This window comes from Pseudochaenichthys georgianus, chromosome 5 (assembly GCF_902827115.2).
Source record: "Pseudochaenichthys georgianus chromosome 5, fPseGeo1.2, whole genome shotgun sequence".
NCBI classification, from domain to species: Eukaryota; Metazoa; Chordata; class Actinopteri; order Perciformes; family Channichthyidae; genus Pseudochaenichthys; species Pseudochaenichthys georgianus.
In genome coordinates this window covers 46,099,399-46,124,491 of record NC_047507.1, presented here as the reverse complement: position 1 = coordinate 46,124,491, position 25,093 = coordinate 46,099,399, and the positions used below count along the sequence as shown (strand labels likewise).

The 25,093-nt window shown below is 43.9% G+C and overlaps 1 protein-coding gene across 3 annotated transcripts in view; it reads left to right on the top strand.

The window, feature by feature from the left end:
- The window catches only part of ptpdc1a (protein tyrosine phosphatase domain containing 1a), a 42,680-nt gene extending 18,555 nt beyond the window's left edge, over positions 1–24,125 (top strand). The window contains exons 4-10 of one of the 3 annotated variants that reach the window (XM_034083721.2): positions 12,536–12,616; positions 12,809–12,927; positions 16,744–16,881; positions 16,955–17,982; positions 19,318–19,503; positions 22,839–22,949; positions 23,031–24,125. In XM_034083721.2, the coding sequence (XP_033939612.1) occupies positions 12,536–12,616; positions 12,809–12,927; positions 16,744–16,881; positions 16,955–17,982; positions 19,318–19,503; positions 22,839–22,949; positions 23,031–23,144 (1,777 nt within the window). In that variant the 3' untranslated portion in view covers positions 23,145–24,125. The remainder of the gene's footprint in view (positions 1–12,535; positions 12,617–12,808; positions 12,928–16,743; positions 16,882–16,954; positions 17,983–19,317; positions 19,504–22,838; positions 22,950–23,030) is intronic. The other 2 variants (XM_034083722.2, XM_034083723.2) reach the window with 2 other exon arrangements.
- Positions 24,126–25,093: the final 968 nt, after the last annotated feature.

Genomic DNA, 25,093 nt, shown 5'->3' with positions numbered 1-25,093 from the left:
CATTCATAGTTTTTTAAATGTTAAGAAGCCCTCAAACGCTGTTTCTTGCAAGATGTTGCCCAGGGCTCCGGGCTTAACAGGTTAAGAGGGGAGTTTGTATTTTATATTTAAACTTTTTGTAGATATCTATAGGTAGGCCACCTGGCCCTACAGCTTTCCCAGATTTCATGTAATCAATTGCATTAGAGATCTCTTCTAATGATAATTCACCTTCCAGACTAGGTCTGAGTTCTGCTGGGATACTAGGTACAGTGGGGCAAAAAAGTATTTAGTCAGCCACCAATTGTGCAAGTTCTCCCACTTAAAAAGATGAGAGAGGCCTGCAATTTTCATCCTAGGTACACTTCAACTATGAGACAAACTGAGAAAAAAAAATCCAGAAAATCACATTGTCTGATTTTTAAAGAATTTATTTGCAAATGATGGTGGAAAATAAGTATTTGGTCAATAACAAAAGTTCATCTCAATACTTTGTTATATACCCTTTGTTGGCAATGACAGAGGTCAAACGTCTTCTGTAAGTCTTCACAAGGTTTTCACACACTGTTGCTGGTATTTTGGCCCATTCCTCCATGCAGATCTCCTCTAGAGCAGTGATGTTTTGGGGCTGTCGCTTGGCAACACAGACTTTCAACTCCCTCCAAAGATTTTCTATGGGGTTGAGATCTGGAGACTGGCTAGGCCACTCCAGGACCTTGAAATGCTTCTTACGAAGCCACTCCTTCGTTGCCCGGGATCATTGTCATGCTGAAAGACCCAGCCACGTTTTGTCTTCAATCCCCTTGCTGATGGAAAGAGGTTGTCACTCAACATCTCACGATACATGGCCCCATTCATTCTTTCCCATTCGTCCTGGTCCCTTTGCAGAAAAACAGCCCAAAAGAATGATGTTTCCACCCCCATGTTTCACAGTAGGTATGGTGTTCTTTGGATGCAACTCAGCATTCTTTCTCCTCCAAACACGTCTATTTTGGTATCATCTGACCATATAACATTCTCCCAATCCTCTTCTGGATCATCTAAATGCTCTCTAGCAAACTTCAGACGGGCCTGGACATGTACTGGCTTAAGCAGGGGACACGTGTGGCACTGCAGGATTTGAGTCCCTGGCGGCATAGTGTGTTACTGATGGTAGCCTTTGTTACTTTGGTCCCAGGTCTCTGCAGGTCATTGACTAGGTCCCCCCGTGTGGTTCTGGGATTTTTGCTCACCGTTCATCATCATCATTTTGACCCCACGGGGTGAGATCTTGCGTGGAGCCCCAGATCGAGGGAGATTATCAGTGGTCTTGTATGTCTTCCATTTTCTAATAATTGCTCCCACAGTTGATTTCTTCACACTAAGCTGCTACCTATGCAGATTCAGTCTTCCCAACCTGGTGCAGGTCTACAATTTTGTTTCTGGTGTCCTTTGACAGCTCTTTGGTCTTGGCCATAGTGGAGTTTGGAGTGTGACTGTTTGAGGTTGTGGACAGGTGTCTTTTATACTGATAACGAGTTCAAACAGGTTCCATTAATACAGTTAACGAGTGGAGGACAGAGGAGGCTCTTAAAGAAGAAGTTACAGGTCTGTGAGAGCCAGAAATCTTGTTTGTTTGTAGGTGACCAAATACTTATTTTACCGAGGAATTTACCAATTAATTCATTAAAAATCCTACAATGTGATTTCCTGGATTCTTTCCCCCATTCTGTCTCTCATAGTTGAAGTGTACCTAGGATGAAAATTACAGGCCTCTCATCTTTTTAAGTGGGAGAACTTGGTGGCTGACTAAATACTTTTTTGCCCCACTGTATTTACTTGAATAGACCTGAGCTTCTATAAGCTGTGTTGAATACACACATCCCGCCCACCTCCTTAGGAGTAAAAATGTAGAAACTGCCCTCCTTGCTGTCACTGAGGAACTGCACACTGCTAAAGCAGCCTCCCTCTCCTCTGTCATCATCCTGTTGGACCTGTCTGCTGCATTCGACACGGTGAACCATCAGATCCTCCTTCGCACTCTCCAAGAACTTGGAGTTTCAGGCTCTGCACTTTCCCTCCTCACCTCATACCTCAAAGACCGCACCTACAGGGTAACTTGGAGAGGGTCCGAGTCCGACCCTTGTCAATTAACTACAGGGGTCCCTCAGGGCTCTGTTCTTGGTCCCCTCCTCTTCTCCCTGTACACAAACTCGCTCGGATCTGTCATTAGCCCGCATGGTTTTTCATACCACTGCTACGCTGACGACACCCAACTAATTCTGTCCTTTCCCCGCTCAGAGACCCAGGTCGTCGCACGCATCTCTGCTTGTTTAGCTGACATCTCTCAGTGGATGTCCGCTCATCATCTCAAGTTCAACCTTGACAAAACTGAAGTGCTTTTCCTTCCGGGAAAAGATTGTCCCACTCTTGACCTGACCATCAACATCAGCACCTCTGTTGTCTCCCTGACTGCAAGGAATCTGGGTGTGATCCTGGATAACAACCTGTCCTTCACTGCAAATATCGCTGCTACTACCCGCTGCTGCAGATACACGCTTTTCAACATTAGGAAGATACGTCCCCAGCTGACCCAGAAAGCGACGCAGGTTCTGGTCCAGGCTCTCGTCATCTCACGCCTAGACTACTGCAACTCCCTCCTGGCTGGTCTACCTGCATGTGCCATCCGACCTCTGCAGCTCATCCAGAATGCAGCGGCTCGTCTGGTCTTCAACCTTCCTAAATTTTCCCACACCACTCCGCTCCTCCGCTCCCTCCACTGGCTTCCGGTAACTGCTAGAATTCACTTCAAGACACTGGTACTTGCGTACCATGCTGCGAATGGATCTGGCCCTTCCTACATCCAGGACATGGTTAAACCGTACACCCCAGCGCGTGCCCTTCGCTCTGCATCAGCCAAACGACTCGCTGCACCCTCGCTGCGAGGGGGACCCAAGTTCCCATCAGCAAAAACACGTGGATTTGCTATCCTGGCTCCAAAATGGTGGAATGAGCTCCCCATTGACATCAGGACGGCAGAAAGCTTACACACCTTCCGGCGCAGACTGAAAACTCATCTCTTTCGACTCCACTTCGAGCGATAGAATGACTAACAAAGAACTGCTAACAGAGCACTTATATACTAATAAAGGACTGGCTTATCTAAAGCCAGTTGAGTAGCACTTGAATGATTGGCTCTATGAAACCTGATGTACTTATATGATTCTGTTTTCCTCAAGGTTGTGTCTTCCTGGTCGAATGTACTTATTGTAAGTCGCTTTGGATAAAAGCGTCAGCGAAATGCAATGTAATGTAATGTAATGTGTCTTTTGCAAAAAAAACATTTTATATTTCAGACTTTTTACTCGTTTCATAACCGGTTTGATTTTTTAAAGTCTTTGCAAGCCTCTGAATTTCCAGGAAGTAAATGTAACCTCCACACCCTGCGACATGATCTTTGACACAGATTAGGTTACCCCACATGTATAAAAATCCACATGAACGTGCGAGCGATGCGTGCGAGAGTCTCTTTAATAAAAAATGTCAACTCAAGCCTCAAATTCGCATGACGCGTTCTCGTGGTAGCCAATCAGCAGTGAGGATCTCAGCCACTGACGTTGAATCAGAAAACGAAAACAGCAGCCGTTAGCACACAGAGCTCACAGCTCCTCATATCTGTTCAGAAACTAGTCAAAAGTTCAACATGAACAAACCACAGACTGTCTGTGTCATGGTGAATACAGTCGCTGTTGTGTCTGTGTCTGTATCATGTTATTGTGAGTGTGGGCGGAGCATATACAGGTTAATTTAGCCTGATCGATCTGATCTCCATTCAGAAAACACGCATTTTAAAAGGTTTTTCGCCTGCCGTCTTGTCTGCACACTTGTCAAAGCATTAATTCATGGTTTTTACTAACCATTGTCAGTATTTTGTTTATTTGGCATCATTTTGAAACGTGTTTTACAATTAAATCACGGTAAAATATGTTAATTTTGTTGTAGTTGAGTCTACCACAGTATTTACATGGAGATAAGCCCTGCCCCCTCTCCAGCGCGTCCCGTTTCAATGACATGAGTAAACACAGCTGACACCTGCAGTGAAACTCCAGCGATTAGAGCAATGCGAATATTCGCATCGCGTCCGTTGTGAACGCAGCATAATGCAGTTCAGAGACCAGACCACTGCTCTGACGCTTTTAAAGCAACTTCGAGATTTTAACAGTGTGAGGGGCACAAAGGCCATGGTGGCCGTAGGACGTACAATTATTTGTGGGGCCTTACGGCCAGACCGTCCACCATACCTATCTAATGGGCAGTGAGCTCAGGAGGAGCCAACAAATGTTATACCTATTCATGTATAAAAGACGTACAAAAGTGCATTTTTCATGATAGGTCCCCTTTAACTTAAATCACCAATCCCCATAAGAGCTGTTCTCTATAGCAGTGGTTCCCAAACGGTGTGCCGCGGCACACTGGTGTGCCGTGAGGCAAGTCCGGGTGTGCCGTGGGATTTTGTGACAACCATACGTTATTATTGCAATATACAACTACACAAAAATAATTATTTTTTAATTTACTATATCAGTACTTTGTAGGTTTATATGTACGTAATCTGCGCGACTTGCGCGTCCACATCTCCGCGTGCAGTGCTGCATAAACATGGCTGAGTCAGCGATAACTTTCGAGGGGTGGAGGTATGCCCATTATTTTGAGTTCGTCCGAAGAATAGACAGGAATGTGACGGTGAGGTGCAAACTGTGTCCAGGCCAGAAGCTGTTATCCACTGCTGTAAACACCACGTCAAACCTCAACAAGCACCTGCAAAGAACACATGCTAAGGTGGAGCTACCGCACACGCTATTTGTTGTTTGTTTTTTCACAGTCTGTTCTTCTTCTCCGTCTTCCGGTTGTTGCCTGTTTTGAATGACGAATACACACTCCCGCCGCCTGCTGGTAAGGAGAGTTATTGTACGTGCTCGGCTGAAGTCTTTGCGGTGTCTGGTTCCAGTGCAACACATGGCCAACACGCAGGAGAACACGCCGACGCAACAGCATGAGCAGAGATAGATAGACTGCGCAAAATATACAGATAGTAGGAGACAGAGAACAGCCATGGTCAGATTCATTCAGGATCTGGATCAGTCTTATGACAATGGAAACTGAACTAAAGAGAACATTTGAAACTTTAGCAGTCTGCGTGATCTGCCTGCAGGGAGGGGCGGGCCGGCCCTGCGAGTAAAGTAACGAGTAAAGTAACGAGTTACTTTATGTAGAGAGTAACGAAGTAGTGTAATATATTACTTTTTTTAAAAGTAATATGTAATATATTACTTTTTTTTTAGTAACGACCCCATCTCTGCTGAAATGTTATATTTATAATTTGTAGTTCAGGACCATGGACAATGCAGCTTCCTTGCATTGACAGTTCTCTGTGCTGAATTTCCTTTGTCTCATGTTTAATGTTGTGACCTGTCTGGTTTAAATGAGTGTGTTGCTGCTTTGATGAAGCCTAATTTGATAACGTTTCAAATTAATTTCTGAAATATTTCGTTAATAAATATTTCATGAGTAATATAGTTGTCTTTGTCACATTTTATTTGGCATTAGTAAATAATTATGCACATTTACAGATATTTTACATGATATGAGTGATAACACGTGTTATAAGGGCTATTTTGCACAATAGGTGTGCCTTGAGATTTTTACTTGTCCTTTGGTGTGCCTTGGGCACAAAAAGTTTGGGAACCACTGCTCTATAGTACTTATTAACTCAACCTCATTTAAAGCTATTGCTTTCAACCTTGTAACTTAAATACGCCATGCAACGTTGGCGAGATACTGAGAAGTATGGTGTAAACATAACAAATTAAATAAAAATAACCCAGAAATAAAAGCTAGGTCAGGGCTAACGTAATTAGCGACTCATGTGTGGTATCAGACCCCAATGTTATATATTGTTAGAAACACTAGAACATGTAATAATAACTGCAAAATGCATTTCCTGCTGAAAATGCGTGCGAATGCTGTAAGCTGCGTACATTTGTTGCTGAATTTAGCTGAAAATGCAGAAATCTGAATATTTTAATAGTTGAATGGTGTCTGTAGCTGATGTAAGATACAGAAACCAAGTTAGTGTGTTGCTGAACTTAGTGGACAAATGCAGAAAAGTGACATGATTTGAAGCAAAATTGTTACAGCTCAAATGCATTGCAATCAGGCCCGTATCCAGGATTTCGTAAATACAGAGGTCCAAAACATGCCAGGGGGCTCGGGGGCAGCCCCCCCGATTTTAGATTTTCATGATTTAGAGATCTGTTTTTAAGTCCTGTTTTTAAGTCCTGTGGGAACCCTGTTAATTATTTGCAGTTATTTCACGAGTTTGCAGTTATTTCAGAGTGGGGGACCCCCCCCACTCTGCACACTGATGCATGTCTCATTTGTAACATTTTACAAATGAGACATGCATCAGTGTGTTTTAAAATATTTTCCCAGCTGAGCAGGTTATGTTTGTCCAGGATTTTGCAATGGTGGTATAGCTTAGGTTTTCTCTCCAACACTTTGAGAGCTTGTTTGTGAAGTGACAGGATAGGCCTTAATGTGGTGCTATTCGCCTGGGTCCAGCTGGTCATACAGTATGTTAGGTGGGGAAGGATCATGGCAGTCATGTAGAGTTTTGCTACAGGTGTTGTCAAGCAGTTCCTTATATATCTAAAGTTTGCTAAATTGTATTTAGTTATTTGCATTACCTTTCTCACTTGTTTTTTGAAGGATAGAGTAGTGTCAAGGATAATGCCTAGATATTTAAAATGTGTGTGTCCCTGTCTGTCTGTGTGAACATATGTAGTATAGACATCCAGTGTTTGTGTGTGCGTGTACCAGTGTGGGCGTATCTGCTCTGATTAGGCCTCGGCCCAACGAGGACGCTTACGGTAAAACGTATACGCCATCGCAAAACAGTCTTCCGTTCACACGCATTCGATTCATTAACGTGTCCGTTCACACTAGACCGCTGGAAATGCTGGAAACGCTGTAGTACATATGCCAGGCCTGTAAGTGGCGCTGCTGCCGCCAAATACACCAAAAGCAGCGATTGCATGGTTGCCATGGTTGCCCTTCTGTTTATTCTCCGCGGTGGACGGCGTGTTCTCCTGCTGTGATTCTCTCCGGTAGTCCACCAGCAGATGAAAAAAACCCACCTCTCCGCCTCTTCCAAGGGACGAGGGAACCATGCGGCAGAGTTTCCGTTAAAACAATTATCCGCCGGTCAACATGTCCGTTAAAGTTTAAATCTTCCGTACAAAATTAGAAAAGTGCTGGTCAGAGGTCTTCTTTGTTATTTATTGAGCTTTAAAACAAATTGATAACGACTCTGTTCTCTGTATAATAATATAAGAATAATAAACGGTGCCTCTCTTTTCCTCCCCCTCTCCTGACAGCCCAGCAGCAGCAGGAGACGTGGGGAGATGGAGAGGTGGGGAGAGGGAGGCGGGGAGAGGGAGGCGGGGCTATTTCATCGTTATCAGAAAATGATCGTATAGAGGCGATTACACGGAGCCGTTTGACCCCCCAGAGCACTCCGTTTGCAGATCTATCCACCTTGGGACCCGTTATCGTTTGCGGGGTCCATTTCTATCGTTTTGTTACGGCCTCGTGTAAACGGAAGGGCTATACGCAAGATAAACTATGTGGATACAACCGTATCGTCCTCGTGGGGCCGGGGCCTTAGATGATGTCACTCAGGTGTGTCTGCCCCAATTCGCCCAGCAACACCACGGTAACCAACTGCAACACTGAGTCCCATTAAGAATGCATTGAGGATTATATCTTTAGTTTGTCTAAAGTTGACTTCTTTCTGGTCTGAAGAAAGATCCGGACACATTTAACATGGGAGTCTATTGGCAGCTACAGTAGGTGGACCTGTTGTCACTCAGATCACTATTGGGCCCGAATGGTAGATCAGTTCGATATCATGAAGGCAATTGAGCAGGCCAGACTAATTATGCTCCTGAAATCTTTTGAAATGATTTTGGGATTGAGAGCAGTTTTAAAATATTTTTCAGAAGATTTTAAAGACCCTCTACACACAGTCAGGGGTCTCCAACACGTAGATCGGGCAGCTTTTCAGTAGCTCGCCACTCGCGGTTCACAGACTGTGTAGAAAAAATCCGACAACAATAAATGCACCTGAATCAGTCCGTGTCGCTGCGGCTCAGACACGCGTGTGTACAGTTTGTGAAGGCAGGAGGAAAGCTTCCGCCATTGTTGTGTTCAAAATTCCAGGAAAGACAGACAACTTCTAAGTTTAACTATTTATTATAAGAGAGCAAAAGATATATATTCACTTGGCCAAGGACTCATAGAAATCACAGGCAGCAAAGCTGTAATCTGTAACCACTATTCCCGGAAAGAGCCCCGACCCTCGTGCCACAATGCATTTGTATTACACAGGGCGTTCCCGTACATTTATGATTGGTTGAGACTAAATGGAGAGTAACCTTGGTTTAGACTTTGGCTCTCTCTCGTTGGTGCGCAGACTCAGATAGAGTCTCTTAGCAACACGACCTTCCAATCAGCATTCGGCCGGCCCGTGGAAGTCCCTCCCTACTCTGGCACCATCATACGGCATTTGTTTTCGCTAACGTTTCTACAAATACAGTGGAAAAGCTTCATAGTGCTGCTTGCTAGCTCTACGTGGGAGCTGCCATACAACTCAAGGCCGGGGCGATGGCCTGGTTATGAATAACTCTTTGTATTCTTCCAGGGTCTGTTATTGCAGGCTAAAACTCTCTTATGTGACTTTTCCCTTCGTTTCCTATCCAATCCATCAAACCTTGGGATTGGTGATTTTGTCTATTTATTCCAAAGTCACATAAAATGAGCTCAATAAGCTTATACTGTAATAATAAGGATCAGTCTTTCTAATGTTATATACAAATAGACTCCACACGATCACCATCTCCTCTGTGTCCCCAAACCCCGCCCCCCCCTGAACATAATGAGTGACGGCTGATAGGAACCTGATAGAGACTTTATTATTCACTTAATCACTGATTGAGATGATGAAGCTAACTTAATCTCATACATTCATGGGATTTATGTAACAGTAAGACAGAGAATGTAAGTGTGCACCCACATGCACTATTTTAGCTTTTATATGCTGTTGTAAATACTCCTGTTGTCTGCTGTGTTCAGACTCAAGTCCTGTGTGTGATGCCTCATTCAGGACATTCAGTGTCCTTTCTTAACAGAAGGCCGTGGCTAGAAGCTGCAGCTAGACTGCAGAAGCATTCGTTGTTGTGTTTTAGGACGGAACAACTTCACACACGGATATATGGAGGCTAGACCTATACAGTTGATGTATTATGGTTTATAATTTAATGTCAAGACGAAGAAAAAGATGGCTGATCCTGTCAATCCTGTGGAGATGGAGGTTATACATCTCCAAAATCATGTTCAGCTGAAGTCTCAGCAAAACTCACAACATTTCTGGAGCCTAGACCCAGAAAGCTATAAGAACATCACCAAGCAGCACTGAACATGTCTGCTTTATGTGGCTCTACAGACCTTTGTGAAGCAGCTTTTTCTGGCATGAATGAAATCTAAATACAGAACTAGACCGACTGATGGACATTAGGGCTGTGCATCTTCACTGGTCTCACGATTCGATTCGATTATCCTGTCAACGATTCGATTCGGTTCGATATCACGGTGCATCACGATTCATACCAATGCGTTGCATCCTCAATTTTCTATATTACTGCACATGGCTTATTTTTCATCAATGCATACATGCAGTAAATACATATGAACTCTCTTTTTATTATTTAGAAAGTGCTTCAGAAATCAATAACATAAATGTCTTGACATTAATTTATAAACCAAAATAAATGAATTGTATAGGTCTAGCCTCCGTGTGTGAAGTTGTTCCATCCTCAAAAACAGAAAAAATAATGCTTCTGCAGTCTAGCTGCAGCTTCTAGCCACGTCCTTCTGTTAAAAAAGGACACTGAATGTCCTGAATGAGGCATCACACACAGGACTTGAGTCTGAACACAGCAGACAACAGGAGTATTTACAACAGCATAAACAAACTAAAATAGTGCATGTGGGTACACACTCACATTCTCTGTCTTACTGTTGCATACATCCCATGAATGTATGAGACTAAGTTAGCTTCATTATATCTCAGTGATTAAGTGAATAATAAAGTTTCTATCGGGTCACTATCAGCCTGTCACTCATTATTTTCAGGGAGGGGGCGTGGCTTGGAGGAACGGAGGAGACGGTGATCGCGGAAGCTTTTTTCCTCCTGCCTTCACAAACACGTATTTATCGTCTGAAAATTGCTAGAGGACATTCATACTTTGCAATCCAAGACTTAATTAAATCCACCAAAAACCTGACATGATTGTAACGCGATTATTTTTGAAAAACATAAATCCCTGTCTGTGTCTCTGAGCCGCAGCAACACGGAGTGATTCAGAGCGGGTCTTTCTGCTGTGGGTTCTGGACTGGTGTTCTTGTGTTGGTGGATAAAGCAGACTGCTCGGTGTTCGCTGTTGCTGTGCCGCTGTCACGTATGTTCCCTGATCGCTGCGTCACCGACCGATTTGATATTAAAGTGACGTCATAGTAAAGCCGCGGCCGGAAAATCAGGAAGCAACGTTACTACTCTATAACCGATTATCTTCCGTCACTGCATCGAGACCGAATCGTCCACGTCCGCATCGCAATGCATCGTAGAAACGATTATTTTCAACACCCCTAATGGACATGGAAATGACTCTATTAGAGTGAACCTGAGTGGGTCCAGCAGAAACCTCTATGGTGACTCCATGCAGCGCCAGTCATCTCACTCACTGTAAAAAAGAGTGAATGCACTTATTTTACACACGTGCCATAAGATGCTTGCAAGGTGGTGATTAAGGCGATGTATTTACTATGTGGGCCATAATAAGAAGTGAGGAATTGTCGTTTTCTTGGACCTTGATGTGAAGTTAAGATTTTTGATAAGCTTTAGGTATGTACAAAATCAAAATAGCTTAATTCAACTGATGAGTGCTATGTGAATAAATGTAAGCGATGTGATGGAAGTAGCTCTTGGCCACTTTCATTGTTTCAAAGTCGCTCTCAGATGAGGACAGGTTGGAGACCCCTGCTCTAAGTGATGATGTCACGCACTCTATCCCATAGACAACCATTATCAAATCTAAAACAGCCTGAACATTTACCAAAACTTAAACGGTGATAAGTCAAAAACCGTAAAAGATATCAAAAAGCTGAATACAATTTTAATAGCTGAATGTCCTGTGACCATTTTAAAGTTGGAATGAAGTCTCTAGCGGAGAGTATGTGGAAGGAGTAGCATGTTGTACATGGTGTAGGTAAACAAGGATTTGAAGGTTCCTCCCATTGAGTTACATGTTTGAAAAAAAGAGTTTCAAAAGCTGAATATTTCAAGAAGTATATACAGTTTTTAAATAATTTAAAGTTTCCCATCATGTGCTGAACAGGATGAATACTTTTGATATTTGTATGGTTGTGGTAGCTGAAAGTATGCTGAAGTTATTGAGAGCCAAACGTTTTGTTGAAATAATAATAATAAGAAGAAGAAGATTAAAGAAACAGCGGTTGCACAGCATTCGCACTAATGTTATTTACATGTTATTTATATGTCGCTTTTCCTGGTGCACAAAGCGCTTTACAAGCAAGTAAAGAAGAAAAATAAGAACAAAAGTAAAAAGCGCTTAGCTAGGTGGAATAGGGGCAAGGGGTTATTGGATTAGGAGTTGAAGGCAAGAGTGAAAAGGTGAGTTTTGAGGGACTGTTTTGAATAACGTGAGAGTGTTGGCAGATCGAACGTGGCTGGGGAGGGAGTTCCAGAGGGACGGGAGGCTGCTGCGAAGGCCCTGTCACCCCAGGTCCGGAGCTCTGTCCTGATGGGCTGCAGTAGGTCGGCTTCAGCTGACCTGAGGGTGGGGGTGTGTCGTTGGATGAGGTCAGAGAGGTAGGGGGGTGGCAAGGTTGTGGAGGGCTTTGTAAGTGAAAAGTAAGATGTTAAAGTCAATGCAGTGTTTGATGGGGAGGTGGTGGAGGATAGGGTCGGTGTGGTCGGAGCGCCTGGTGGAGGATAGGGGTCGGTGTGGTCGGAGCGCCTGGTGGAGGATAGGGGTCGGTGTGGTCGGAGCGCCTGGTGGAGGATAGGGGTCGGTGTGGTCGGAGCGCCTGGTGGAGGATAGGGGTCGGTGTGGTCGGAGCGCCTGGTGGAGGATAGGGTCGGTGTGGTCGGAGCGCCTGGTGGAGGATAGGGTCGGTGTGGTCGGAGCGCCTGGTGGAGGCGAGCATACGGGCAGCTGAGGTTTGGACATAGTGTCGTTTATTGAGGATGTAAGCAGGTGACCCATAGAGGATGCTGTTGCAGTAATCCAGTGTGGATGTAATCAAGGCATGGATCCGAGTGTCTGCATGAGAGGGATGGTCTGTTTATCTTTATAAACAGTCCTAATTCAAAATTGTTTCTATGATTGTACCGTGTATAACAATATGTCCCCTAATATGTCATATTCTCCACTTACAGGATTACTGACAACTTGCTAGCTATGGCAAGGCCTTCCACAGAAATCATAGAGAAATATAATATAATTGAACAGTTTCAAAGGTACAGTAGTCACTTTTTTGACACCTCAATTAAATCTAAAGATGTGTGTTTGGTGTACATCATTCCTTGTTAACATGTGTACGTGAAATGAAGGTTGAATGTTGTCTAAGTACTTGTGTTGTGCGTTTTGTAGTGAACTTTTGTGTCGGTAACTCTTTCACTGACACACACATGGCACGTCTTTGTGCTCAGGTGTGGATTGAAGACGGTCATCAACCTGCAGCGGCCCGGAGAACATGCCAGCTGTGGAAACCCACTTGAGCAGGAGAGTGCTTTTACTTATAGACCGGACACCTTCATGAAGGCAGGCAGTGAGTCTCCTCTTTCTAAAGGTTTTGGGCAAGAGTAGTCTTTATTTGAGAGTGACAGTGTTGAAAGGAGGGGACAGAGGGGATGACAAGCATGCAGGCCGCATTCGAACCTGGGTCCCAATACATGCCAGCTCCACCAGGTGAGCTATATAGCGGCTTGGCAGCCAGTCTCATCCTCCTCTCTAGTACATGCTCACTCACGAAACACAGGGCACAAACAGATAAACATACCATTGTTGTCTGACCTAAATAACAGGTAGGTGAAACATCAATCCTGGAGGTAATAAAAAGGTAAACGTGAATGATTGGATATCATAACAGGGCCATGCTCACATTACTTCCCTGTCACAAAAAGCCCATTTGTTTCTTTAATTTTAGGAATGTTGTTTTACTTCTGAGAAGGATGGAGTAATTGTCATCAGCTCACATTTATTTTGTAAGTATATAAGTCAAGGGGCTGCACCGCACTTGTCATTTTTCTGGTGCAATGGTGTTCTCTACTTTCCAGGGAGGGTGCTCTGGAATTCAGGTTTTCACATGTATGTGCTGGTCATCACAGTTCAGTGTACTGCCACACCCCTCAAACACTCAGCCGTTTTACTTGGCTCTGTGAGGACCAGGTGGTTCCATCCACCTTCCATTGACTCAAGCAGACACTTTTAAAACACTGTTCAGGAGTTATAATAATAATTGAAGAAAGTGGCATATATTACATGGAAAATGCTCTGTGAACCCCTTCACGTTTGTAAAATGCTATTTACCAGGCTGATCTCAAGTCCCTGTTGTGTACAAGTCAAAGCGGCACACGTCAGATTAACCAACACACTCTCACTCCCTAAGCGTCCAATAGCGACGTTTGGTCAGTGTCCGTGGTGTCCAGTTGTGACGCTCCTAGGCTCCTTCAGCGTCATAAAGGGACGCAAATAGCTTTCAACTGATTGCAATGTATTCCCATCTGCGTCGGGATGTGACGCTCATGGAAGCACGGCATTCGTTTATGTCGGCTGCCCTTAAAGGCAATGTGAGCATCCATTCCCATTGGATAACGGAGAATTGTACACCCGGAAGTAAGTATTCCCCTTACTGTTGATTGATTTTACAGTGATATCTGCACTACTCATCGACTAAAAAACACCAGATTATCCTTGTTAATTACACAACATTGATTGGTTTAAATTGTGTGCAATGCTTTTGTATTTTTCCCCTTCGATTCGGAGAAACAAATATTTTTTCTGAGTAAAGGATTGCAGAAGACTACCCAGAATCCCCAGCTATCGTTTGGACTACACCATGTGCTCTGTTTGACAAACCCCGTTTTTTTCACCATTCATTCATTCATTCCGATGGCTGGCGTCTATGTCACATGATCTTCAAATTTCTCCCTGCAGAAAAAGAAAACATGGCCGAACTTCGTTTTATTCTAGGTGGAAAATGCCTATTTTAAGGTTAGTTTGGCCATTAAAATGCGTTTTGATGTCATTTGATGCGAGAAATATGAGTTGTTATTTCAGATTATGTGTGCAGTGGATGTACATGATCTTTAGTTTGCTAGTTATTACGAAGATTACTTCAGGAAATCGCGACGTTTTCATTGTTACCAAGGTGGTTGCTAGGGACGCTGCTATCGATATTATTTCTGTTATGTTGTGTAACTGTTTAATGGTGTTATATTTATTGCTACCCCCTTCCCCGTCAATGTATAGTGTTGGTCCACAGCGCAAACATATTAGTTTAACAAAATCCGCATCTAAAGATACGTTATTTTCCCCTGTGCAATTCCAGTCTCACATCTCACAGCACATCATCATTAACAAATACCAGAAACAGACCGAAAACATTTTTAAAAAAAAATAATAATACTTTATTCCGAGTGTACTTGCTTTTCTCTTTGAAAGTCATCACATAACGGCATTGTAAAACACGGTTCGGCTGCATTAAATATTACATATCTGCCGTAGTTCTGTATTTATAGAGCCCTGATGAGAAGACTTCTAGACAAACATGAGGAACTGAAAACGTGACGTGGATCATAAATATATCAGCCATTAAACAACATCTTACATTTCTTTTCACACAATACGTCTCCTTGCAGTATCAACACTAATTCGGCTCACTTTTATATTTGATCCAATTGGTAGATAGGCTGTATTTACACCATAACGGTGCATAGCTGATAGAAAGGGACACCTAGTGGTTAAAGCATGTTATTGAATTTAATTATTTTTATTATTAGATATTAATACGATCCCTATAAAGTATATTCATTACTCGTTATTCTCTACTAATAGTTAATTAAAGACTGTATATAATGACTATTTTGCACATCCCTTTCAAGATTTCAAGATGTTCTAAGGTTTATTGACATATCATATAGGCCTACACAACTGTGGTGTAGTTCTGCACTGAATGAAAAACTTGGGTCGCAGGTTCCTCAATAGTGCATTACAAGACATCTATCAATATTTGTGCATACCTCCAGCAATGTTAACTATGTTGAAGCACTTATTTTAACTGATATTATACATATGTATTATACTCTTATAAGATGTATGTAGATATTTCATCTCCGGCCTTGTCAGGTATTGAACAATCAATAAATAAAGAACACAGAATTGTTGAATATAAAACACAGAATTTGTGTGATTATACTAAATGATTTTCAAATAAACACAACTGCATATTTAACTGTTACACATGCTGATGTAACGCAAATGTTCCAACTTGGGATCAATAAAGTATATCTTATCTTAAGCTGATCGATGGCTACTGCCATATTTGCAAAATGTGCCTCTGAACCTTGACAAGTGCATGTTTCAGGCTTATCAATTAATGTAATGTAATGTTATCACAGGGGTCACACACATAAGACCAGCTGTTAAATAAAGCTCTTCTGACCTTAGCTGGCATGTGGGTATATATATTAATGCTGCCCATAATGGGCACAAGCAATTTTCACCCATTTATTAATTATATGTTTTAAATGTGAGTGTTTCCTGTCCCCTAAACCTCCAGGGATGTACACAGTTTAATACTGGCAACTTCTTATTATTGGAAATACGAAAACGTCTTTTAAAACTACAACTCCCAGTAGAGACGTGCCATAGAGAACATGTTGCAAAACAGAATAGCCAGCATGTGTAGTTCTGGGGACGGGGTGGGGGAGGGGGGACGCGGTGGACCCGTTCAAATCCAGTTTTGGACAGTCTGCCGTGGTTCCATCCCATTTCAAGTGCTGTTCGAGAATCGGCTTAACCCTCGGAGCACACTCTCCAATCACAGAGCTTGAGGACTATCATGGGGTTTGTCAAACAGAGCACATGGCGTAGTCCAAACGATAGCTGGGGATTCTGGGTAGTGTAGTGTCTTCTGCCATCCTTTACTCCTGGGAATGGACGCTCACATTACCTTTAAGGGCAGCCGACACAAACGAATGCCGTGCTTCCTTTCTGTTCATCAGTAACCTTTTCTGGATAAGAACAATACATATAAGCTTGAAGTGGAAATCGCTTTGGATAAAAGTGTCAGTTAAATATGTAACATGAAATTCTGGTGTACAAAACGATCAAAAGCGACTGACTCATTATATAACACAGCAGGAAACAATGCAACATAGACCCTTTTAATTAGTTGAAGACATTCTTCTCAGATTAGTCAATTAAAAACGATACTTCGCCTGGTGGTGACCAGGGGAAGTGCTTTAAACTCAATAATAATCTCAGATACCTATGTGTGAGTATAATGAAGCCTGTTGCCATGTCTGTAAGGGCTCAGGGACACTTTGATCAGCTTTGGATTATTCGATTTGATGTGTTTCAGTTTATTACTACAACTTTGGCTGGAAGGATTATGGTGTGGCCTCTCTGACTACAATCCTGGACATGGTAAAAGTAATGTCCTTTGCAGTCCAAGAGGGGAGAATGGCTGTCCACTGCCATGCAGGTCTTGGAAGAACAGGTTTGTAGCACTTAATCTGCTTTTATGCATGTGAAGTACAAGTTTTTTATGTCTTAATTTTGTTGTCATGTAGGTGTGCTGTTAGCTTGTTACTTGGTGTTTACATCCCGGATGAGTGCTGACCAGGCCATACTGTTTGTGCGAGCCAAGAGACCCAACTCCATTCAGACAAGAGGCCAGTTGTTGTGCGTCAGGGAGTTTGCCCAGTTCCTTGTTCCTCTCCGAAGCATCTTCTCCTGCGCAGAACCCAAAGCCAGCGCTGTCACCTTGTCCCAGTACCTTACACGGCAGCGTCACCTGCTGCACGGCTACGAGGCTCGACAGATGAAGAATGTGCCAAAGATCCTCCAGCTGGTGTGTAGGCTCCTTGTTGACATTGCCGCCAACAGACAGGTGGTGATGGAGGCGCAGATCCCTGACCTAACAGCTGAGGTGGAAAAGACCGTGTCCCAGCAGGCCCTGCAGCAGCTCGGCAAGGAGATGAGAGGGAAAGGGATTACTGTTCAACCTTGTTCCTCCCTTCCTCTCAGCCCCCCTGCTCTGCATTCCAGACCTCCACCTGATGAACCTCTGCCCGGGGACAACGAGCTGCTCCCCCTGCAGGCATCCCTGTCCAACTACAGGAGCCTCAGTTACAGCGACTCGGTGCTTGACAAACGTGTACAACAGCAACAGCACTTAGGACCTCTAAAGAGCAACACACCAATCAACTGCCGGATCAAGCATTCCTTGTCTCACAGCAGCCTTACAGTCGGTGTGCCTCCAAGATGTGATGACTTTTCTCCTCAGGACATTATCAGCAGCATTCAGGGCTTCAATATGGAAGCAAAGCAAGACAACGGGTCCTCTGTGTTCAAGAAGCAACTGCATGAGGGGCACCAGGGTTTGTCTCTAGATCTGTCCAAGCAGGGGAGAACATGTCAGTGTGCTGCCACACTGCCGGCATTGTCAACCCGCAGTGAGGTGGATGTGTCCGCGGGTGGAGCAGACATCAGTGTCCAGTCTGATCTCTCTCCAGAGGGAAGGTGCCTGCTGGTGGCCCAAGCTCTGGCCATGGACCAGGCAGACAAGGATTTCACCTCCAAGGTCTCAATATGGCAGGTAGTGAACCCCACATGTACAATACATCACTAGTGAGACCAGTCTGGACAAGCCTCATTGTCAACTATACAAGCCATCATAACAACCACATAATGATAAACAAAACCACAGTGTTCAGCTTTAAAAGCTTCACAAGCTATTCCAAATGAAAGCTGATTTCAAATGTAAAAGACACCAGGACAGCGTGTCCTATAGTATATGAGTCCACTGTACTACAGTATAGTGCTATAGTGTCGGTAACAATGCACTACCCACATGCAAGGCATCCAGAACAAACAAGTTCCCGGAATCCAGTTCTGTGTAATAAAATGGAATGACACAGGGAAAAAGTATTGAACACGCTTACTAAAATGTATGTACTGTTCCTCCCAAAATGGTTTCGGTTTCAAAGCCTGAGCGTTATTATAACAGCATGGTACGTTGTGCTTCACATCAAATATAAAATAAAACTGTAAAACAGTTAAATAATTTAAAGTTTCCCATCATGTGCTGAGCAGGCTGAATATTTAGATATTTGAATGGTTTCTGTAGCTGAAAGTATGCTGACGTTAAACAGCTTTATTTTCTTTCTCTGAAACCAATTGAGTGTCCTTGGCTTTGTGTTTGAGATCATTGTCTTGCTGAAATGTCCACCCTCGTTTCATCTTCATCGTCCTGGTAGATGGCAGCAGATTTTTAACAAGAATGTCTCTGTACATTTTTTCATTCATCCGTCCTTCAATGATAAGAAGTTGCCAGTGCCGGATGCTGAAAACAGCCCGCACCACCATGTTCCCGCCTCCAAACGTCACCGTTGGTAAGGTGTTTGTTGGTGATGTGCAGTGGCCTCCCAACATGGTGTGTTTCATGGCATCCAAAGAATTCAGACTCATCTGACCAGACTATATTCTCCCAGGATTTCACAGGCTTTTCTTAATGTTGTGCATCAAACTTTAGACGAGCTTCAACATTATTTCTCTTCATCAATGGAGTCTTGCGTGGTGAGCATGCACACAGGCAGCAGAAGCTTCACCCCCGGCCACGGCAGAGAGTCTCTGCCGTGGCACAGGCCAAGTACACATTCTTTGAAAGATCTGCTGATAATGATTGTGGTGGTTAAAATATACTTTAAATATGATTTTGCTAAAAACAAATACTGACTAGAAAAATGTGTTTAGCATTTGTAATCCAGCCTAATCTTAAGAGTTGCAAGGGGGCTGGGGGAATCTCAAATGTGCTGAATGTATATATACATTCAGCACATTTGAGTCCATTGTCTTCCCGGATGTAAAGCTGCACTGTTCGCCTATTGTTCTCTCCGCTGAGTGCTGCTCTGTGTGGTGTGGTGTTGTGCAGACAGAACTGAACTCAAGAGAGGGATCGTGGGAGAGGCTGTGTATGGAGAGAGATCCTTGGGTCCTCTCCGCTCTCATGTGGTCGTGGCTGGAGCAGCTCAAGGATCCAGTCATCAGCCGGGAGGATGTGAAAGCCCTGAGGAAGAACCATAAGAACCCACAGAACTCCCTGGACTCACTGGAAAAGGTACCCTACTCTGGCTTCTTCCACAGCATCACGCAGCTGTCTAACACTGTACTTCTTTCTTTCCCTTTACTTTATTATTGCTTTATAGGGTGTTCCACTGTGACGGATGAGTGGGACCTTTAAGAGCGTCGTTAATATCCGCTTTGGAGAGCCAGCCTTGGCCTGCACGCTAATTATTTGATTGCATTATCATCCGTGCGTAGAAAGGGGGAACATTGTACCGTTGTCATGTCGGCTCCCAGACCGTAGTCGAGGAAACGGGGAGTTACTCTCTGCAGACCTCCCGGGCCCGAGCAAAACATATTTGGTTCATACACAATGAATAAGGCAGGCAGGTAAGATCTAAAGATATACTGCAGGACAATGAACTAAATGTTGATTTACCAGCTTTATATTTTCCTCAGTGATACAGTACTTATGCGCAAGTGGTTGATATAGTGCCTTAGAATTGAATTTTTTTTTTTTAATGCATATGATTGTAATTTGATATGACAGCAATACTTACGTTTCAAAAAAAGGGGGATGTAACATCTTGGTGTGAATAGAAGATCTTTGACACGCTGAATGACAGTAGTCCGCTTCACCTGTTGCTGTAGACAGTTAACTGTCCATGGAGCAGAATATTAGGGACCGATGAAGTGGCCTTGATTTACGTCTTCTCTAGAAGCTGGAAAACGATGCTGCCTCTTTGATAGCATTGATAGCATGATAGCATTATATACAGTAACCAGTGAGGACCTGTCTTTACCTTACCTAGAACTTGCCTTTACCCTGAACCTTGGAACTAAAGATAGCAAGGGCTGTGATGGTTGAAGCCAGAGATGGGGTGAAGCTTCGCATGCGATGATGTAAGGGCCCGTTCAGCGTGAAGGCCGGAAGCGCTGGCTTTTTGAGCGGCCCTGATGCCGGTGATGTCCTCACCGTATGGTGAGCGTTGGAGCGAGCCGAGGAGGTTTTCCATTAAGCCAGAGGAGCTTCCGTGGGGCCTGACTTCCTTTTCCTTTTTCCTCCCGCGTCCGGGTTTGCGGGTTAGCCGGCTGGAGCCGCTGACTCAAGCTGGGGAACGCCGCCTGTAGCTTTATCCGCAAGCCTGCAGAGCTGGTGAAGAGAGAGGCCTGGAGCTGGAGTAACGCCCTGCTGCTGCAGGTCAGCTGCTGCGGGATACCGAGCGGCAGCTTGAGGAAGTCGATGCGATCTCAGGCAGCGTGTCGGGCCCGGATCAAGATCCTGCTGGAAGTTGGTCGTGGTCTGAGTACTCTGAATCGCACGTCTTGAGAATCATAATACCATGAAGTACGAGGTTAGCGTTGCGTTGAGTCACCTGAAATGACAGCTGTCAGAGGAGGAAGAAGGTTTAGCGGAGCGCTATGATAGGCTTGTGGGAATAGAGCGAAGTGATTGGTTAAGCTCGGGAGTGACGCCCCCGATCACTTACTGAGAGGAGAGAGAGTATAACACAGACATAGTAAATGAATGTGAAAAGAAGGTCTTCCTGTCTGAGCTTCATCTGTAGTTCCTCAGATCAGTCGTTTAGCATCTCGTTAGCCTTCTCACCGCTCCTGAACGTCCCTCCTTTTGCAACCAGAGCTGTCTCAGCTTGGCTGTGAACCATGGCTTGTTGCATCTCACCCTGGTGCGTGTTGGAATACAGCTGTCCTCACAAAAACAGATGTATGATGTCACAGCCTCTGTGTACTCATCCACACTGTTGGTAGCAGCACTGAACCATCCCAGTCAGTCCAGTCCAAGTGCGCCCGAAGTTCCTCCATAGCTCCACTGCCTGAATGTCCTCACTACAGGTTTACAGAGCTTGAGTTTCTACCTGTATGCAGGACTCGGGTGGACCATGGTGTGGTCAGAGTGGCCCAGTGCAGCGCGGGGGCGGCGTGATAGGCCCCTGTGATGTTGGTGTAACAGGGATCCAAAATATTCCCCTCTCTGGTGGGGCATTTAATAAACTGTTTGTATTTAGGGAGTTCATGGCTGAGGTTACCTTTGTTAAAATCACCAAGAACAATAACTAGGAAGTCTGGATAAGTCCTCTCCACACACAGTATCTGGTCGGTGAGTCTGCGCTGCGCCTCGTGCGCGTTCGCATGCGGTGGGATGTAAACACCATCCAGAATGAATGAAGAAAAGTCAACAACAACCAATTTGTTATTAAGGCCATTTTAAATCTCCATCCCCAGTTTAATTTGTGAGTACTTTGCAAAGTGATCAGACGCATCAGACACGCCAATGAGGATGCAGCTGAGTAATAGCAAAAGTATTTTTGTGGAGAATAAAGGGGCGACCCATACATTAAATAATCCTATCTCTTCTCAAGTATTTTCCACCGGCTTTGTAATAGGTATCTTACTTGTCTTACAGCTAATTGTATCCAGCTGGTGGGCCATTATTATACACTTATTAAGGTGTTTTTGAATCCAGATCTTTTCAGTTTTTTCCATGTTGCATTTGGGAAAGATGGTTTTCTCGAAGGAAGGTAATCCGTGTCGTTTCTTTTTTGATGTTGGTAATAAGTATTGCTCTTTTGCCTGGGGTTTCTCAAACCATTAACACTAATTAAACTTTGATTCCTTCTTGTTTGGTAATCGTAGGCTGTTTTTGGCCCAGTCGTGTCTCCCAGGCTAACAGTGAAATATCCTTAGGCACTTAACAACCTTAAACAACAAAAAACATCAACATTCTGTGTACAGTGATGTTGACTCCTTTTTTCTTTAAGGGGGATCACCTTCCGTTTGGACAATGGCCCCCTAGTGAAAGGATGAACCCTTTATGGGCTAAACTGCTTATTCTAGGTCTATAATATAAGAAGCTGTGTTTCAGTCCCCTTTAAACCAACATGCTAGATACCAGTATCTCTCAAGTTCACATCGATTTTTAAAACGTACATTTTATTATTTGACTTGAATTATATTACACGCATATGTTCTTCTGTTCTTTACTTATGTGTCAGGCTGAAGCAGGCGTTGTTGTCCTCATGTTGAATTCTCGCAGCAGTTATTTTGCCCGGTCACGTGTCTGCGAGGTTCTGTTGCTCCGTGTCCAAGTCGTCCACTTCATAACCTCTTCTCCTCCTATGGCAAGCTGCCTCCTCGACACGCTGCTATCTGCTCCATTAGCCCAGTGGAGGGGGGTCTAAAAGCAGATGCCTTCCCCCTTCAAGATCTTCTTAACACCTGTGTGCACGTTGCGTCGTTGCTCCACCCTCAGGCAGTCGTCGTGGTCAAAATGAATCCTGCTGTCTCCGAGTTTGATTGTTTTCTTGTCCCACGCCTTTTTGAAAACCATGTCGTCTGCTAGAATCCTACATGTCTGTGTTCCCTCTGCAGGGCCCCTGCCTCACCCTGCTGTGTGTCCTGCACTGTGCTGCTCATCTCCTTCCTCTGCCTGAACTAACAGAGAGCCGTCTTCTCAGCCAAACCATTAAAGTGTTTACTCAGGTGAGGATTTCCAGAGTTCCTTCATTGAATCCATGAAGTTGTGTTTGGGATGCAGGAAATGTCTTTTTCTTTTCTCCCCAGATTGACCCTGCCTCAGAGAAGGACACGTCTTTATACTCAACACTTAAGGGAATCCTGACTCCCATTCTCCACGAGCTGTGTGACAAAGCTGCAGAGGAGAGTGAGCACTCTTGATCCAGCCTCAACCACCATCACTATTGTATTTAAGCACAGCGCTGCCAAATGTTAGTCTCTCAAGGTGTTTGAAGACAATGTCATTTATAGGGTTAGCATTTCATGTGCACTGCCATTGTCTATGTTAATGTGCCACTGTGCTTGGTTTTAAAGTGTTTGTTTGATATGTACTTCAATATCTGAAAGGCACGAGGTGTTGCTTTCATTGTGCAACTGTGAGTTTGTGAGTGAAACACGTTCTTATGGTGTTGGTGTAATGTTATTTATGTCTAACTCAGCTGTCTTATTTCACATTTAAACCAAAATATGTTTTGTGCAGATGCTACAATATGTTACACATTATTTATTATATATTATTATATGATTATCTTATTTGAAATGTAAGTTTAACAAATATAACCTGATGTTCATGTAGAATGTAAACTGTGTGTGCTGCATTTGCATTTCAATTCAAAGATATGTCCGAACTGTGTGCACCCAGAACCTGTCACTGTGCTGTTGCTGTGCTGTTGCTATGCTGTCGCTGTACTGTTGCTGTGCTGTTGCTGTGCACATGCATCGTCAAACATCAATCTGCCTCCACTGTTGCATTGAGCAAAATGTTCTCTGCTTCAGCTCTCTGCTTCTGCTTCTGCTTCAGTTTCTGCTTCTGCTTCAGCTTCTGCTTCAGCTCTCTGCTTCTGCTTCAGTTTCTGCTTCAGCTTCTGCTTCAGCTTTCTGCTTCAGCTTCTGCTTCAGCTCTCTGCTTCTGCTTCAGCTCTCTGCTTCTGCTTCAGCTTCTGCTTCAGCTTCAGCTCTCTGCTTCAGCTCTCTGGCTTATGCTGCTGTAAGGTGCTTCCATTGCCAGTCACCTTGAATGGCAACGGAATAATAATAAGAGTTGTAATAATAATATAGGACATGAGACGTTGTACTGTGTGGAATTTTCGACTGACAATATGTTTTTATAGTTCCAACTTGTTTGAATTAAACAGAACTTACTGCAAGCAGATGTGGTGTGTGTTTGCATTAGAATCCCCCCACCCCGTTCATACTCTGCTTGACCTCAACATCATCCTCTTCCTCTGTTTTACATTTGGATGTGTTTACATGTTTCACACTCTCTTATCGAATCCAGTGAACTGTCTATGCATTGGAGGAGAAATAAGTAGGGATGCAAACGTGTCACCTTTCGGCAAAGTCGCCGTTTTTAATCCAAAATAGGTAGTTTGTGTGATTCCAACACACTCTCACTCCCTAAGCGTCCAGGAGCGACGCTTGGTCAGTGTTGTAAGGTCATATTTATATTGCATGTTAGTTCACCAGTCCACTAGGTGGCACTGCGACAGTGAAGTTGTTGCAGTTCAATAAGCATAGAAGAATAACTGTGGGCTATGTTGCTATGCTAAGTATGTGGGGAACCTGAGTCGCAGTTCGGATCTACCAGAAAACAATAAACTCCTCTATGCTCACAAGAAGCCTCCCGTGGCGTGCAGTTGGGACGCACCGAGGCTCCTTCAGCTTCATAAACGGACGCAAAGAGCTTTCAACTGATAGCAATGTATTCCCATCGGCTGCGGTTTTTGACGCTCATGGAAGCACCGCATCCATTTATGTCGGCTGCTCTTAAAGGCAATGTGAGCGTCCATTCCCATTGGATAACAGAGAATTGTATACCCGGAAGTAAGTATTCTCCTTACTGTCGATTGATTTGACAGTGATATCTCCACTACACATCAACTCAAAAACACCAGATTACCTTTGTTAATTATACGACATGGACAGGTTTAAATTGTGTACAATGTTTTTGTGTTTTTCAATTCTGAGAAACAACTTGTTTTCTCTGAAATGAGGAGCGCCAAAGAGACTACACTACCTACAATCCCCAGCTGAAACGGTCAATGAACTACATCTCTAGTCTTGCACAACAATACACGTCACCAAGATGGCAGTCAGTCTTGCTAAACAAG